The following is a 19219-nucleotide window of genomic DNA, read 5'->3' on the forward strand; positions in this document are numbered from 1 at the left end:
TTGAATTCAGGAGATGGAGGTTGCAGTGAGCCAAAATAATGCCACTGCACTCCAGCCTGGGCGACAGAGCAAGACTCCATCTCAAAAATAAAAAGACATGGGCAAAATATTTTAAAAGACACATCACAAAGGAAGACAGAAAAATGGCCAATAAGCACATGAAGTGCTCAACATTATTAGTTATCAGGAAAATGCAAATTAAAACCACAAAGAGGTACATAATAGAATGTGTAAAATAAAAATGATTGGCAATACCAAATGTTGAGAGGGGTGTTTAGTGCAAGCTGTACTCTCAAACATTGCTGATGTGATTTTTAAATGGTACAACTGTTTAGGGAAAAGGTTTGGCAGTTTCTTAAAGATTCACATATACCTACTTGATGGCACAGCAAATTTCTTTCTTAGGCATTTACCTTATCTAAGAAAAATGAAAATAAACACCTACAAAAGTTTTGTGCAAGAATGTTCAAAACAACTTTACTCAAAAATAGAACTAAACGAAGCAATTCAAATGTCTATCAACAGGATAATGCACAACTGCATGTTCATAAAGTGGAATACTAGTCAACAATAAAAAGAATAAAGTATTCATACATACAACAAGAATAAACCTAACATACATTATGTTGACCAAAAGAAGCCAGACACAAGAAAGGAGAGTGTATAATTCTATTTATATGAAGTTTTGGGCTGGGCACAATGGCTCACACCTGTAATCCCAGCACTTTGGAAGGCTGAGGCCGACGCTGATGGATCACCTGAGGTTAGGGGTTCGAGACCAGCCTGGCCAACATGGCGAAACCCCGTCTCTACTGAAAATACAAAAATTAGCTAGGCATGGTGTTGGGCGCCTGTAATCCCAGCTACTCGAGAGGCTGAGGCAGGACAACTGCTTGAACCCAGGAAGTGAAGGTTGCAGTGAGCCGAGATTGTGCCACTGCACTCCACCCTGGATGACAGGGCAAGACGCTGTCTCAAAAGAGAAAAAAAAAAATTCTATTTATATGACGTTTCAGAAGAGGCAAACTAATCAGAAAAAAATAAGAAAAGTGTTAGGTAGAGTGATATCTGACTAAGAAGTGGCACTGAGGGAACTTGCTAGTGATAAAAACGTTCTATATATTGACAGGGCTTGGGTTATATGGGTATAAGCATTTTACAGAATTCATTGAATTATACACCTAAAATTTATGCATTTCACTATATGTAAATTTTACCTAAAATTAACTGTAAACAAATATCCAACTGTAGTTATACAGGGTTTTCACAGTACTATAGCTTACCAATTCTCAAACTACTTTCTGTAGATTCCAGGGAAAATGGACAATTTCAATATGGATTCTGGATTAGATAGTAACATTGTATCAAAGTTAAATTTCCAAACTTTAGGCCAGGCATAGTGGCTTACACCTGGAAACCCAGCACTTGGGTAGACCAAAGCAGGAGGATTGCTTGAGCCTAGGAGTTTGAGACTAACCTGGGCAACATGGGGAGACCTCGTCTCCAGAAAAAATTTTTAAAAATTAGTCAGGCATGGTAGCATATGCATGTGGTCCCAGCTACTAAGGAGGCTGAGGTGGGAGAATTGCTTGAGCCCGGGAGGTCAAGGCTGCAGTGAGCCATGATCTCACCACTGCACTCCTGCCTGGGCAACAGAGTGAGACTCTCTCTCAAACAAAACAAAACAATTTCCTAATTTTGATTAATGTACTATGGCTAAATGAGAGATTGCCCTTGTTCTTGCCTAATACAGATGTAAATGTTTTGTGGTTAGGGAGCACAATGCTTCCAATTTATTCTTAAATGATTCAGAAAAAGAAAAAAATCCATTTATATATACATATATAGAGGGAGACAGAGTAATAAAGCAAAGGAGGTAAAATGTTAAAAATTGCTGAAACTGCATAGAAGGTATAAAGGAATTCCTCTGCTATTCTTATTTGAAATTATATAAGAATAAATGTCACTCAAAAAAGGCTAACACCAAACTGATTTTATCTATTTAAATATTCCAACATGGAAAAAACATTTTTCTTTTTCTAGCCTTAAAAGACTATTAGAGTTGGTCACCTTAATCCAACTTCTTGGTTTTACAAATGAAAAATGAAATCTAGAAAAGCTAGGGCCATGGTCAGATAATTAGGTAGTAGTGGAGCTGGACAGAACCCTGCACTCTTAACTCCTACTTCAATACTCTGTAAATAGGTTTTGAAATATTTTAGCTTGTTTATTTCTTTCTTTCTTTTTTCTTTTTCGGGATGGAGTCTCTGTCACCCAGGCTGGAGTGCAGTGGCACGATCTCAGCTCACTGCAACCTCCGCCTCCTGGATTCAAGCAATTCTTCCGCCTCAGCCTCCCCAGTAGCTGGGAACACAGGTGCACGCCACGTCTGGCTAATTTTTATATTTTTAGTAGAGACAGGGTTTCACCATGTCAGCCAGGCTGGTCTCAAACTCCTGACCTCAGGTGACCCACGTGCCTCAGCCTCCCAAAGTGCTGGGATTACAAGTGTGAGCCACCATACCTGGCCTATTTTTTAATTTCTTATTAGAGATGGAGTCTTGCTATGTTGGCCAGGCTGGCCCTGATCTCGTGCGCTCAAGCAATCATCCCACCTCAGTCTCCCAAGGAGCTGGGATACCACTGTGCCCACTGGTATTTTTATCTCTGATACTACCTCATGAAAACCAGTTAACATTACTTATTTTTATACAGCATTTTATTAGAACAAAAAATTGCAATTAGGGGTATTACTAGAATTAAAATTCTGACACTTCAGACTGCAACTGCTGGGTGGAATGGCTCATGCCTGTAATCCCAGCACTTTAAGAGGCCAAGGCTGGTGGGTCACTTGAGCTCAGGAGTTCGAGACCAGCCTGGGCAACAGAGTGAAACCCCATCTCTACAAAAATACAAAAAATTAGCCAGGCATAGTAGCAAGCATCTGTGGTCCCAGCTGCTGGGGAGGCTGAGGTATGGGAGGATCACTTGAGCCTGGGAGGCAGAGGTTGCAATGAGCCAAGATCACGCCACTGCACTCTAGCCTGGGCAACACAGTGAGACCTTGTCTCAATAAAATTTAAAAATTTTTTAAATTAAAAAAAGACTGCAAACTATTTGAAACAGTATATTGATTAGAGTATTTTTATAGAAAAATGTATCCTCCATTATAATCATGGCAATAATAAATTAATCTGGACCCGACACTTCCAGCCTACAAAGGTATAAAGCCAGTGAGCTAACCCATTCTATTGTCTGGCTGCAGACAAGGTATACTGTTCATTTGGAAGCTCCTTGAAAGAAAAAATTACTCCACTGCATGAAAACAAATCTAACATATGTCAAATTAAATTGTGTCCTATATTGACATACCAAGAAAAGAAAGAAGCAGAAGTTTAAAGACCTGGAAACTTCAAAAGAATTCTCTAAGGATGCAAGGGCTAAACTACCTTTTCTTTTGATCCTACAAAAAAAAATTAGTATATTACTAATGTACTATAAAAGCACTATCTTCCTTTACAAATGAAACGAAATTAACGCCGGGCTGGGCATGGTGGCTCATGCCTGTAATCCCAAGGCTGAGGTAGGCGGATCACCTGAGGTCAGGAGTTCGAGACCAGTCTGACCAACATGGTGAAACCCCATCTCTACTAAAAATACAAAATTTAGCCAGGCGTGGAGGCGCATGCCTGTAATCCCAGCTACTTGGGAGGCTGAGGCAGAAGAATCGCTTGAACCTGGGAGGAGGAGGTTGCAGTGAGTCCAGATCACACCATTGCACTCCAGCCTAGGCAACAAGAGTGAAACTCCGTCTCAAAAACAACAACAACAAAACTCGTTTATCCTTAGTTTTCTGTCCTAGGGCTAAGGCACAGTAAACCCTCAGTAAATGCTCAATGAATTACTGGCAATCTAAATAAATGAAGAGATATTCCATGTACATGGATAGGAAGACAATACTGTCAAGATGTCATTTCTTCGCAACTTAATCTATCTTAATTAAAACATAATCCCAATTAAAATCCCAGCAAGGGCTGGGTGCAGTGGCTTATGCCTGTAATCCCAGCACTTTGGGAGGCTGAGGAGGGTGGATCACAAGGTCAGGAGATTGAGACCATCCTGGCTAACACAGTGAAACCCTGTCTCTACTAAAAATACAAAAAATTAGCCGGGCGTTGTGGCGGGCGCCTGTAGTCCCAGCTACTTGGGAGGCTGAGGCGAGAGAATGGCACGAATCTGGGAGGCAGAGCTTGCAGTGAGCCGAGATCAGGCCACTGCACTCCAGCCTGGGTGACAGAGCAAGACTCCATTTAAAAAAAAAAAAAAAAATTCCAGCAAGTTCAGCAAGTTATTTTGTGGATTTCAACAGACTTGGTTCTAAAGTTTATATGAAAAAGATCCAAAATGGCCTAAACAATTTTGAAGAGGAAGAACAAAACTTCAAGAGTTACTATAAAGCTCCAATAACCAGGACAGTGTGGTATTGGTGGAAGAACAGACAATCAGATAAATGGAACAAGATACAGAGCCCAGAAACAGACCCATATAAGAATAGTCAGCTGATATTTAACAAAGAAGCGAAGGCATTCAACAGAAAAAGGACAGTGTTTTGAACAAATGGTACCGCAACAACTGTACGTCCAAATACTAAAAGACAATAGAAGAGAAAATCTAGATGACTTTGGGTACGACAATGACTTTTTTAGATACGACAATAAAGACACAATCTATGAAAGAAATAATTGATAAGGTAGACTTCATCAAAAATAAAAACTTCTGCTCTGCAAAAGGCAATGTCAAAACAATTAAAAGATAAACCACAGACTGGGAGAAAATATTTACAAAAGATATATCTGTTAAATAACTATTTAAAATATGCAAAGACCTCTTAACAATAAGAAAACAACCTGGCTGGGCATGCTGGCTCACGCCTGTAATCCCAGCACTTTGGGAGGCCAAGGCGGGCAGATGACCTGAGGTCAGGAGTTCGAGACCAGCTTGGCCAACACGGAGAAACCGCACCTCTACTAAAAATACAGAATTAGCCAGGCATGGTGGCACATGCCTGTAATCCCAGCTAAAACCATAACACAAAGAGTGATCCCTTTAGTTAATAATAATGTGTCAATACTGGCTCACCAATTGCAACTTATGTGTCATACAAATGAAAGATGTTAATAGGAGAAATCGCTGTGGGAGGTTGAGGGGATGAATGTCAACCCTCTGTACTTTCTACTCAATTTTTCTGTAAACTTAAAAATGCTCTAAAAAATAAAGTCTATTAATTTTTTTTTGTATTTTTTTTTTTTTTTTAGTAGAGATGGGGTTTTACCATGTTGGTCAGGCTGGTCTTCCAACTTCTGACCTCAAGCAATCCACCCGCCTTGCCCTCCCAAAGTGCTGGGATTACAGGCGTGAGCCACCGTGCCCAGGCAAGTCTATTAATTTTAAAAAACACAACTTAAAATAAACATCTTACCAGGTCTAATGAAGACGTTTTCCACAGACAACATTGCTGCTATTGGAAGTAGTAGATCTTCACAATCCAGGGAAGCAGCTTTTATTACTGCACATGTCAGATGTGGAGGCAAAGGAAACTCCACCATAGACAAACCCAATCTGGTGACATGGCCACTCCTTAATACAAAGAAAAAGTTTGTAAGTCTTTCTACACTAGGAGAGTACAAATGTAACATTCATCATTCAGAATAAATCACATATAATTTACACTACCTCCAATCACCTCCAGAAGTTCAATTCAATTTAAGAAAATTAGGCCAGACGCGGTGGCTCATGCCTGTAATCCTAGCACTTTGGGAAGCTGAGGCAGGTGGATCACCTGAGGTCAGGAGTTCAAGACCTGCCTGGCCAACATGGCAAAACCCCGTTTCCACTAAAAACACAAAAATTAGCTGGGTGTGGTGGCATGCACCTGTAGTCCCTGCTACTTGGGAGGCTGAGGCAGGAGAATCACTCAAACCCGGGAGGCAAAGGTTGCAAAGCTACTAAGGAGGCTGAGGGGGATTACACCTGTAATCCCAGCACTTTGGGAGGCCGAGGCAGGTAGATCACTTGAGGTCAGGAGTTTGAGACCAGCCTGACCAACATGGTGAAACCCTATCTCTACCAAAATATTAAAAAATTACCTGGGCATGGTGGTGCATGCCTATAATCCCAGCTACCTGGGAGACTGAGGCAGGAGAATTGCTTGAATCTGAGAGGTGGAGATTGCAGTGAGCTGAGATTGCACCATTGTACTCCAGCCTGGGCAACAAGAGTAAAACTCCATCTCAAAAAAAAAAAAGATGTCTTTGAAGACATGAGAGAATAATAATTTTATTTTTTAAATTTTACCTTTTTTTTTTGGAGACAGGGCCTTGCTCTGTCTCCCAGGCTAGAGTACAATGGCGCAATCTCCTCAGCTCACTGCAACCCCGACCTCCGAAGCTCAGGCGATCCTCCCACCTCAGCTTCCCGAGTAGCTGGGACTACTGGCGTGTGCCAACACAATCGGCTAATTTTTGTATTTTCAGTAGAGATGGGTTTTACTATGTTTCCCAGGCTCGTCTCGAACAACTGGGCTCAAGCAATCTGCTCGCCTTGGCCTCCCAAAGTGCTGGAATTACAGGTGTGAGCCACCACGCACATCCAAGAGAATAATAATTATTAATATCAAACCTACCCACCCCATCACACAAACATAAAAACAAGGACTCTGGCTCTCTTATCATTTTTATGTATCCAGCATAATGCTTGGCACTGAAATGGTACTCAGAAATGACTTGTTAAATAATACCAATATTTATTAAACAAAAGGGGTTATATCGTGTAGTTTCTCTCTCCTTTTTTTTTTTTTTTCCAGATGGAATTTCGCTCTGTCGCCCAGGCTGGAGTGCAGTGGTGTGATCTTGGCTCACTGCAAGCTCCGCCTCCCAGTTTCACACCATTCTCCTGCCTCAGCCTCCCGAGTAGCTGGGACTACAGGCGCCCGCAACCACGCCCAGCTAATTTTGTTTTTGTATTTTTAGTAGAGACGGGGCTTCACCATGTTAGCCAGGATGGTCTCGATCTCCTGACCTCATGATCCACCCACCTCGGCCTCCCAAAGTGCTGGGATTACAGGCATGAGCCACCGCGCTCGGCTGGTTTTTCAATCAGAATTGTGATGAAAGACTAACAATCCATTCAATTTAAACAAATTATTTTCTACTGATAGAGAAAGGTATTTAGAGCCCTGTTTAAAAAGAGATCAATATCTGTTTTGTGATTTTTTTTTTTACCTGTCAATAGCATCACACTGGTAAAGTTGTTTAAGAGCTTCTAAAATAAGTCTCTCATTAGGTGGATCCAAATAGGGAAACCTGTGTATTTAAATAAGATATGAAGTGAGAGGCATTCCTTGAACATGGTAGGATTTTATATAGATATGACGAAAATTTCTTTAAAAGGTTTTATTTCTATTTTTCAAGTCATCTTCTTTTTCTAAAAAAAAAGTATATGATCATGATCAGCATTCAGCAAAAGAGGAAATAATTTTTTTCTGAATCACACTCCTCTACTTCAAGAAGGGATTCTTTTTGACTCCCCTTAGCTGAAATACTCTCACCAGTCTACTTATCCTAATCCTGCCCCACCCATCCTTCACAGCCTATGTCAAATCTACTCTTTTCTTCAGTCCACAATTTTTTTCCAAACTTTCATAAAAATAGTAGAGAAATATTAATTAGTACTGAAAATTATAAATTGTTCAATAGTACCTCAAAATGCTTTTTTTGGAGATGGAGTCTCGCTCTGTTGCCCAGGCTGGAGTGCAATGGCACGATCTCTGATCACTGCAACCTCCGTCTCCCAGGTTCAAGCAATTCTCCTGCCTCAGCCTCCCGAGTAGCTGGGACTACAGGCACATGCCACCACGCCTGGCTAATTTTTTGTATTTTAGTAGAGACAGGGTTTCACTGTGTTGCCCAGGCTGGTCTTGAACTCCTGTGCTTAAGCAATCCGCCCACCACGGCCTCCCAAAGTGCTAGGATTACAGGTGTGAGCCACCACACCCAGCCTCAAAATGCTTCTTAAATTTAATTTAAATTTTTTTTTGAGACGGAGTCTCACTCTGTTGCCCAGGTTGGAGTGCAGTGTGGCAATCTCAGCTCACTACAACCTCCATCTCCTGGGTTCAAGTGATTCTCCTGCCTCAGCCTCCTGAGTAGCTGGGATTACAGGCACCTGCCACCACGACCAGATAATTTTTGTATTTTTAGTAGAGGCGGGGTTTCACCATATTGGTCAGGCTTGTCTCAAACTCTTGACCTCAGGTGATCCACACACTTCAGCCTCCCAAAGTGCTGGGATTATGGGCGTAAGCCACCGCACCCGGCCGGACAAAATGCTTTTATATAAACAGGGAAATATATTCAATTAATTTAGCCATATTTGTGTCACATATGTGTGCATGTGTATGTACTTATTTTCTGCCAAACTATCTCAGAATAAGTTGCAAATACAATGCCATTGCATACTTACAACTATCTCAGCTTGCATTTCCTGAAAATAAGGACATTCTCTTACATTACCATAATGCGCTATTAATAAATATAATAAAATTAACAAGAAAATTAACAATAATATTCAAAAGGGATAGCATCATCAAACATGAATATATATTTTTAAAAAAACAGGAAAAATAATTACTTGATATCATCTGCACTGGGTTATTTTTTCCACCTTAAATCTGGATATGAAAAATCATCTACTCCAATTTCTCACCTTGAAAAAAATCCAATAAAAGACAAAAAGTCCAATACCTTATATAAAATGTCCATTCCAGGATTGATAACCCTATTTAAAAATAAATAAACAAACAAGGCCAAGGATGGTGGCTCACGCCTATAATTTCAGCACTCTGGGAGGCTGAGGCAGGAGGATGCTTGAGCTCAGGAGTTTGAGAACAGCCTAGGCAACACAGCAAGACCCCATCTCTTATAAAAAGAAAAAATAAGCAAACAAAAATCTCTTACACTGTTCCACTGCCAGCTTTCCTACAACTTGTACCAATAGGTCCTGGTAGCTTCTACAGCAAGAATTGGTAAACATTTTCTGTAAAGGGCCAGATAGTAAATAGCTTAGACTTGCAGGCCATATGGTCTCTGTCATAATTACTCAACCATGCTATTACAGTGAAAGCAGCCACACATAAACAAATAGGTATGGCGGCATTCTAACATTTTATTTACAAAAACAGTCAGTGAGATTAGACCATAGTTTGCCACCCTTGTGCTAGAGCAATACCAAACAAGTCAGCTGCTTCTTCTATATAAAAGGAAAAACTATTTATTCTAAAATACCACAATTAATTTCCCCCTTGATTCCTCCAATTATCAATTCTGTCAACCACTCCTTATAAGTTACTTGGTTTTTAAGAGACCTACCATACCTAAGTGACATTCTCTAAAAACACTAGTATGTTTACCATTCTCTAAAAACACTAGTATGTCAAACTCCTCATAAAACTTGATTATATCCAAAACTGAATTCCAAATGTTGAGTGACCAACACATAACAGGAATGCTGTAATTCCCCATCACCTAGTTTATTAATGTAATCAAAGTCTATGCCAGTGGAATTTTAAAAACAAATTTTTTTTTTTGAGACAGAGTCTTGCTCTGTCGCCCAGACTGGAGTCCAGTGGTGCAATCTGGGCTCACTGCAAGCTCCGCCTCCCGGGTTCATGCCATTCTCCTGCCTCAGCCTCCTGAGTAGCTGGGACTACAGCCGCCTGCCACCACGCCCGGCTAATTTTTTGTATTTTTAGTAGAGACGGGGTTTCACCGTGTTAGCCAGGATGATCTCGATCTCCTGACCTCACAATCCGCCCACCTTGGCCTCCCAAAGTGCTGGGATTACAGGCGTGAGCCACCGCACCCGGCCTAAAAAAAATTTTTTTAAACAGAGCCATAGGTATAAGCCAATATTAAGTTTGTGATGATCTGATAATTTCAGATCTCTACCACATGTATTTGCTATTGTACATCCCAAACACAGGATATAAGATATATCCTTTAAAATTTATACCCTGTTGATTTTTGCCCATGGTTCTAATCTGTTAAAGTCATTTTAAAGCTTAGTTATCTACCTATTAGATATTAAGATATTTTCCAGAAAAATATAATCATGACTTCAATATTTTTATTCAGTATTATTATTAAAAATGTTTATCAAGAAAAAACTAAGTTCAGCACAATACCAGTAAAAACTTCATCTAGTCTACACTAAGCAATTAATTAATACTTTTCTAGACTGGGCTATCTGGCAACTATACTCAGCAGTACTGTCATCTACAGACTACTTTTTTATTCACAAGATATCAAATGCAGTATTGTTAAATACTGTGCTGAAAATAAAAGACATTAGGTTAACTTTCAATAAATTCTTGTGGAGCACCCATTATGTGGACGGGCCTGTCCTCAAACTGAAAAGGAAATGGCTTATAATGACATATTTGGCCGGGCGTGGTGGCACATGCATGTAATCCCAGCTACACAGAAGGCTGAGACATGAGAATCGCTTGAACCTGGGAGGCGGAAGTTGCAGTGAGCTGAGATTGCGCCACTGCACTCCAGCCTGGGTGACAGAGTGAGATCCTGTCTCAGAAAACCAAAACCAAACACAACAACAACAAAAAATGACATATTCATTGTGAACCTTTACAATTCATACTCATTAATCATCATTAAATTTCCTTAAACCATTTTTCAATAAACTGTACTAGAGTTCGCTAGTAATCAATGTCAAGCTTACTGGGTAGTTGTTTCCAGAACCCGCCCTTTTTACCAAATGAAAAAAAATCAAGACTTTTGCCTTTCTCACAATTTTCTGGTAACCTATTCTGCATAACTTCTCATAGATGACCTACAGTGACTCTGACGCTAAATCTGCAAGTTCTTTTAACACCATGGAAATAATGTCTAAATGCTCAAGACAAAATCATTTATGGTGGTGGATTTTCCTTCATTATTTCCTAATCCACCTGAGTCATTAATTCCTTCTTATTCAGACCTGTTCTTGCATTTTCAGTTTTAAAATTATTCTTCCTGATGGAAAAGAAAGGGAAAGCAAAATAATAATTGAGAAGATCCATTTTCTTTCTGTCGTCTATGAATCCTATACCATCTATCCCAAACGCTGGGTCTACCTCTCCTTATTCTTTATACAACTTTTTAAAAAGGAAGTCTTTGTTTTTTGTTTCAAGCATTTTGAAACAAAATTTTGCGATTTTTAGTACACTATGGGTTTTAAGACTTAAGATGGAAAAATAATTCAGTGCAGATGATATTAATTATTGTTCCTATTTTTCTTATACTCATTCTTGGTTAGAGGCTGCTCTGCTATCCTTTGTGAATATACTAGGAGTCAATGTCAAACTTACTGAGCAGCTATTTCCAAAAACGGCCCTTTTTCCCCAAATGAAAAAAATCAAGACATTATTTTAAAATCTGGGTTCATCTGAAAGTTTTCTATTTGGCTCTTTGGATTTCTTTAAACGGCGCTTTCCTTCTTTTCATTGGTATAATTTACTGTTACAGTCAGAATTTCATTTATTACATGCTTTTCTCTTTCCAGTATCTACATATTCTCATTCAGAAAATCTCTAGTCTAATGGTAACTATCAAAACATTTTGAAATTGGCAACTTGGCTTTCCAAGAGTATACAATGAGTATTTGTGGGTTTTGGGGTATTTTTTGCTTTTTTTTTTTTTTTTTTTGGAGACAAGAGTTTCGCTCTTGTTGCCCAGGCTGGAGTGCAATGGCGCAATCTCGGCTCACTGCAACCTCTGCCTCCCGGGTTCGAGTAATTCTTCTGCCTCAGCCTTCCAAGTAGCTGGGATCACAGACGAGCACCACCATCCTGGCTAATTTTGTATTTTTAATAGAGACGGGGTTACACCATGTTGGCCACGTTGACCTCAGGTGATCCACCCGTCTCAGCCTCCCAAAGTGCTGGGATTACAGGCGTGAGCCACCGCACCCGGCCTACAATACATATTTGGATGCACCTAATAATCACTTACTATGAATTTAAAAACTGCATGGTTATCATCCCCCAAAATTCCTGAACACCTTTACATTCCAAGGCAATTAAGACCAAAATAAAGAAGATAGTACTTTCCTCCATTAATTCCCCTACCATGTATGACAGAAATTTCTATCTATAACAATATTCTATCTTATCCCAATAAATTATATTAACATTTGGCTAATTTAACTGTTCTAAAGGATAGAACTGTTCTTCTATCCTTTATTTCACGTGTCTGAACCTTGTTTCCCTAATATAACTTAAGCTTAGTGAAAGCAAAAAACTACAAAGTATTACTCTGTCTTTCATGGTATATAGTATGATGCTGGCCATACAAAAAAAACACTCCACTTTCCAACTGTATACCCTTTTTTTTGAGACAGAATCTCGCTCTGTTGACCAGGCTGGAGTGCAGTGGTGTGATCTTGGCACATTGCAGTCTCTGCCTCCTGGGTTCAAGTGATTCTCGTGCTTCAGCCTCTGGAGTAGCTGGAACTACAATCACGTGCCACCAAGCTCAGCTAATTTTTGTATTTTCAGTAGCTACGGGGTTTTGCCAGGATGGCCAGGCTGGTCTCAAACTCCTGGCCCCAAGGGATCCGCCCACTTTGGCCTCCGAAAGTGCTGGGATTACAGACGTGAGCCACCGCGCCCAGCCCCTTTCTTTTGAAACAGGGTCTCACTCTGTTGCCCAGGCTGGACTGCAGTGATGCAATCATGACTCACTGCAGCCTCTACCTCCCAGGCTCCAGCGATCTTCCCATCTCAGCCTCCAAATATCTGGGACTCAAGCATGCACCATATCAGACTTTTTTTTTTTTTTTTTTATTGTAGAGACAAGGTCTCACTATGTTGCCCAGGCTCGTCTCGAAATCCTAGGCTCAAGCAACCCTCCCACCTTGGCCACCCAAAGTGTTGAGATTACAGGCATAAGCTGTTATGCCCAGCTCATTATATACCTTTCATTACAAATAAACAGTGGTTATTAAGTGATCCAAATAAACATCAGCACAACCCCCTAACCCCACCATTAAGCCAAGGTTAAACATGAGCAAGAGATCCTACTAAAGCAATGCAAGGAAGTCTTCTGTGTTAGTTTAGTTGAAAAGCAACCAATAGAGCCAGGCACAGTGGCTCACACCTGTAATCCCAGCACTTTGGGAGGCCAAGGCGGGTGGATCGCCTGAGGTCAGGAGTTCGAGACCAGCCTGACCAACAAGGTGAAACTCCATCTCTACTAAAAATACAAAAATTAGCTGGGCATGGTGGCAGGTACCCGTAGTCCCAGCTACTCGGGAGGCTGAGACAGGAGAATTGCTTGAACCCGGGAGGCGGAGGTTGCAATGAGCCGTGATCGCGCCACTACTCTCCAGCCTAGGCAACGGAACAAGACTCCTTCTCAAAAAAAAAGAAAGAAAAAAGAAAAGCAACCAATATAAAAACCAACCTGTAAAAGAGGTTAGCCTCAACTCTCAGGGATGTATGAGTTAAATATTTCAAAATAATTTTTGGGCCAATAACTTGGTTCCAGGTTAACAAGTTTTTCTTTTTTTTTTTCTAGTTGTCTACATACCTTATGACATCGTGTATGGCAAGGCACTTTAAGGTCAGAACTACAGATGTCAAACTAGTTCTCTTAATTTCAGGGATCACATGGTCAGGCATACACTGGTTCCAAAAATCTTTACTATAGATCCGAAAGCATTTTCCTGAAGCAGTCCTGCCAGCTCGGCCACTTCGCTGTAATGCCTCGCTCCTACAGAAGGAAAAAAAACCAAAAATTCCCCAAAATGTTCTGTGGGTTTCTCAGGTAATTTACTTTGTCTCCCCAAACCAGCGAGAAATTACTTAATCAGTTGTTCTTTGAATAAAAAGATTTGACATAGAGACTTACTTTGAAATTGGAACCACCTCCAGGATGTCCAACCCTAATCTGGGGTTGTGATTTAACTGCTTCACAAAGCCACCATCTACCACATATCTAAGAAGAATCAAAGGAAGTTAAGTTTCTGGAAAATAAAAGAAGACTTGTTAATTTTTAACCACTGTGGTTTCTCCTTTTCTAGCAAACTAGCAGGTACAATGCCTTTTATGTTAAGTGTAAAACTTTAAAGTCAAGAAATTGGAACCCTTATATGTTGTTGGTGGGAATGTAAAATAGTTCAGCCGAGGTGGAAAATTGTTCGGAGGTCCTCAAAAAGTGAAACATAAAATTACCATATGATCCAGCAATTCCATTTCTAAGTGTACACCAAAAAGAACTGAGAACAAGTACTCAAATACTTATAGACCAATGTTCATATCAGCACTATGAATCACAGCCATAAGGTAAAAACAACCTAAATGTCCATTAACCATTAATGGAAGAAGGGATGAACAAATTGCTTTGTATATATGTATGTAGTATATATACACACACATATACACACACACAATGGAATATACATACACACACACACACACACACACACACAATGCAATATTATTCAGCCACAAAAAAGAATGAAGTACTGATACATGCTACAATGTGGACGAACCTCAGAAATATTATGCTAAGTGAAAGAAAGCAAACACAGAAGGCCACATATTATATGATTCTATTTGTATGAAATATCCAGAATAGAAAATACATACTGCTTCCTGCTGACACATCTAAAGAATTTTTAAAAAAAGAAAATACGTACAAACAAAAAGTAAGACTGGTAGTTGCCAAGGGCTGGGGTTGAGAGGGGAATGTGGAGTACCCGCTTAATGGGTATGGGGTTTTATCTTGAGGTGTCGAAATATTTTAGAACTAAGCAGAAGCAGTGATTGCACAATACTGTAAATGTACTAAGTACTACTTAATTATTCATTTTAAATGATTAATTTTATGTGAATTTTGCCTCAATAAAAAAAATACACAAACTTCAAAGTCAGCTTCAGACCATTTAAACAGATTCAGAATCTAATTTCAACTAGCCCTTAACATGCCATTCTAAGCCAATTAAATGGTGAACAAGTCAGGTAAGGAACCAGTAAGGTAAGGATAGCAGTAACAAGACAACATTCTGAAACATGCTATTTAATGGCTTTTGCCTGTGCAGGAAACAGAAAATTACAGAGGTTAATTTACCCAGGAGAGCACTCCCTTAATCCCTTAGTGAAACCATTATTTTTAAAGTAATGAAGAAAAGCAGAGGAAATTAGACTTCCTCTCAGACCTGGGTGATCATTTTACCCAGAAGAAACACACAGGATCTTTGAGATTCAGGTTCAGCCTTCCTGAGACAGACAATCAGACTTAGCTAAAGAAATAAAATATATTGGGTAAATGATAAATAACCCAGTCTTAAAGAACTTTGCATTAGTTGTCAGTCCAGACTTAAAATTTCTTAGCGTTTCCTTACTAAATTTACCCAAAAATTTGATAGCACTATTTACTACATCCAGAAAAGATAAGGGACCTGAATCATAGTTAATTTTCACAAAAAGGTAAAAAGTCAGAGACAATACATCCAGATAAACATTGGATACACAAACTAACTCTACCAAGTGAGGCTGCGAGGTAAAAGGAAATATCAAATCATCTAAGGTATATGCTTATAATGGGAGTACAGAAAAATAGGTTTGGCTTCCTATTTAGTGAAACCCATGAAGCATTATACATAATCTACATAATCTTAAATTTGAAAAGAGGAAGCTTCAAGTTGCCAAGTAGTTAAAAAGTGTGAACAGTCAAGTACAGTGACACATGCCTGTGGTCCCAGCTACCCAGGAGACTGAGGCGGGAGGATTGGTTGATCTCCATACAAGGCTGCAGTGTGCTATGACTGCACGCCTGTGAATAGTCACTATACTCCAGCCTCAGCAACATAATGAGACCCTGTCTCAAAAAAAAAAAAAGTGTGAATAGGAATATAGTATGTACCTCCTACTCCATTTCCTACTCAAAGCAATCAATAATTACAAAACAAAATAGGTGATTACATGTTAAGAACATCAAAAAGTAGGAGAGAAGGGAATTGGTGGAGGGCACAGAAAAGCAAACTCAGTAATGTTTAGCTAATGTTTAGTAACGATAGGCTTCCTTGACTTTAAGAGAAAGTTCAAAAGTTATACCTGATTCCATCTATTGTCAAAGACGTTGCAGAAATATTGGTGGATATGACACATTTTCTAATTCCAGGTGGTGGTGGCAAAAATATCCTCCTCTGTTGATCTAAAGTATATATAAGAAGAAAATACCAATTTACAACATGCATGTGTCAAACTCAAGTTTTGAAGAACTCAATTTTTCATTACAAGTCATGTTTCTAGGCCGGGCGTGGTGGCTCACGCTTGTAATCCCAGCATTTTGGGAGGCTGAGGCAGGAGGATCACAAGGTCAGGATATCAAGACCATCCTGGCTAACATGGTGAGACCCTAACTCTAGGAAAAATACAAAAAATTAGCCGGGCATGGGGGCGCGCGCCTGTAGTCCCAGCTACTCGGGAGGCTGAGGCAGGAGAACTGCTTGAATCCGGGAGGCAGAGGTTGCAGTGAGCCAAGATCGCGCCACTGCACTCCAGCCTGGGCGACAGAGCGAGACTCCATCTCAAAAAAACAAAACAAAAAAACCAGAGGCAACAGAAAATCCAGAACATTATTTTCAATGTGGCAGTAAGAAAGAATGAAATTATTTACTCTGTATAGAAAAATATATGTCTATGTACATATTTAGTTAATGGTTAATAACCAACCAAACATAATGGGTTTTTATCGGTTTCAATGTAAATTATAAAAGCATCGGTGAACCAAATCTTGAGAAAACAATGAGAACCTTAAACAATGATCCTAAGAATTTCCCTGAAGATGACAAAATCTAAAATAGATATCTATGCTTCAATAGAGAGTAAGGAGCTAATATCATCATAGAAGAGATTTCCAAAATAGCACATCTATGTTCTTTACTGACACATATATTCCAAAACTTTGTTAATATAGGGATAAGAATCACCCAATCAACAAAAGCTGTTAATACACATACACGTAAAATATAAAAACATTCAAATGCTAATTCCAACTCCAAATAGGAGGCTAAGGTTAATTTCCCTTTAATTTTACAAGTTAAATTCCGTAATAAAAGTTTTATAAAACAAATTCTAAACCTCATTCAACAATATTTACTATAATCAAAATGTCAAATCAAGAGTTTGCATTTGCTCTTGGAATTCACCAAAGAACAGGATCATTCTTGAAAAGCAGACTAAGGCATGGCTACTTTAAAAGGAAAATGATCCACAGCTGGGCATGGTGGCTCACATCTGTAATCCCAGCAATTTTGGAGGCCAAGGCAGGCAGATGACCTGAGGTCAGGAGTTTGAAACCAGCCTGGCCAACATGGCAAAATCCCATCTCTGCTAAAAAAAAAACCAACAAAAAAAACAACTTAGCCAGGCATGGTGGCGAGTGCCTGCAATCCTAGCTACTTGGGAAGCTGGGGAAAGAGAATCGCTTGAACCCAGGAGGTGGCGGTTGCAGTGGGCTGAGATTGCGCCACTGCACTCCAGCCTGGGTGACAAGAACAAGACTCCGTCACAAAAAAAAAAAAAAGAAAACAATCCACTGTGTTTAGACTTAGATATAGCTGGATATACACAATTTCTAAAAATTCTGTGGCAATGGCAAATTAGGTTTGACTTAACAGTAATACCAGAAAGAAACTACTGTCCTCATTTCAAAGAATTCTCACCAATAGTTTTGTTTTGCTGGGAGAAACAATACTCTAAACGATAATAAGGGGGATATCCACGGCTCTCAAAAAAGTAAATGTAAAAAGACTTCAGGCAAAAAATCACTTATCTCAAGGAATGCTGGTTCTGACTGATTTGTTTCATGATCTGGATGTGGGTTACAAAGGTGAGACTGGTTTGTGAAACTTACCTAAGCACTTAAGATCTGAGTGCTTTTCTGTAAACATGATTATTCAATAAAAAGTTTCTTAAAAAAATCAAATTTTCTATTCTAATGAGAAATTACCTGTTGTCATAGATCCATAACACGGCAATATTAACAAGCCATCGAGGGTGGTATCTTGAACATCGTAATCATAATCAACAGACTCTGCCATCTGAAAAAGTAACTCACAACTTTTTTCTATTTCAAACTGGCCTAAAATGGGAAGAAAAAAATAACTTCAGCAACTGAACAGAAAAATTAATTTAAAAATAAAGAAAATGTCAAGATTAAAATTAATTTTGCCTAAAAGTTATTGTAAATCTCTCATTTAATGTAAAGAAGATGAACACATAAGCTGTACCATATTTCAACAATAAAATTCGAAGTAGAAGAAACATCAGTTTCTAAGGAACTTAAATCTCTAAAGGAATAAAAATATTTATCATCTTCAAGCTTTTCACCCTGTATTTGAGAAGACTCACTAAATTGTTAACAAAGGAGAAAAGCTAGTTCGGGTGCTACTGCATTTGGTTAAATTTCAAAATACTTAAGTAATCTCCAAAAGGCAAAGATTGCTACAATCCCTCACTTCTGAGATTACTACAAGGCAGAGGAAAAAGGTAAACAAGGAAACTACTAATTCCTATTAGGAGGGTGCTGCTACTTGAAAAGTTATACCACTAGTCTGGGATTTAACTATTTTATTTTTGATCTCCAAAAATGCCACATGCTTGTCTACGACACATAGATTCTACACCTTATGTGTTGTTATCACACAGTACAATGCCACCACCCAAAGAAGAACCTGGTGAAATGTCCTTTGAAATAATGGAATTAACCCAGGTCTGTTTAGTCAGGTTACATTTCTATCTAAGACAGACCAACAAAAACAATATTTCACTATTTAATTTCTTTCTATTAAAAGGTCAGTGTGTTTTACATATATTTACTAATGAGCCTGATGTCTTTGACATTTGACATATATATGTGTGTGTAAATATACATATACACTATTATGTCTTTGACATATATATACTACGTCTTTGACATAAAATATATATATACTATTATGTCTTTGACATAAACATATGTCTTTGTCATAAATATATATAATCCTCTTTGGCAGCTAGCTTACAATTTTTATCTATCTTTTACCTAAAATTATTCAGATAATCAGAAAAAGCTAGGGCAACACTTGAGAAGGGCACAGAATTCCCAACAGAGGTAGC

The 19219-nt window shown here is 39.1% G+C and overlaps 1 protein-coding gene across 3 annotated transcripts in view; it reads right to left on the reverse strand.

The window, feature by feature from the left end:
* The window catches only part of DHX40 (DEAH-box helicase 40), a 42052-nt gene that overhangs the window by 14353 nt on the left and 8480 nt on the right, over nucleotides 1-19219 (reverse strand). For all 3 annotated transcript variants that reach the window (NM_001132717.1, XM_054535192.2, XM_054535191.2), the window contains 6 exon segments: nucleotides 5480-5637; nucleotides 7281-7361; nucleotides 13644-13826; nucleotides 13965-14051; nucleotides 16172-16271; nucleotides 18072-18203. In NM_001132717.1, coding sequence (NP_001126189.1) covers nucleotides 5480-5637; nucleotides 7281-7361; nucleotides 13644-13826; nucleotides 13965-14051; nucleotides 16172-16271; nucleotides 18072-18203 — 741 coding nt within the window.

Source organism: Pongo abelii, chromosome 19 (assembly GCF_028885655.2).
Source record: "Pongo abelii isolate AG06213 chromosome 19, NHGRI_mPonAbe1-v2.0_pri, whole genome shotgun sequence".
Classification (NCBI taxonomy): domain Eukaryota; kingdom Metazoa; phylum Chordata; class Mammalia; order Primates; family Hominidae; genus Pongo; species Pongo abelii.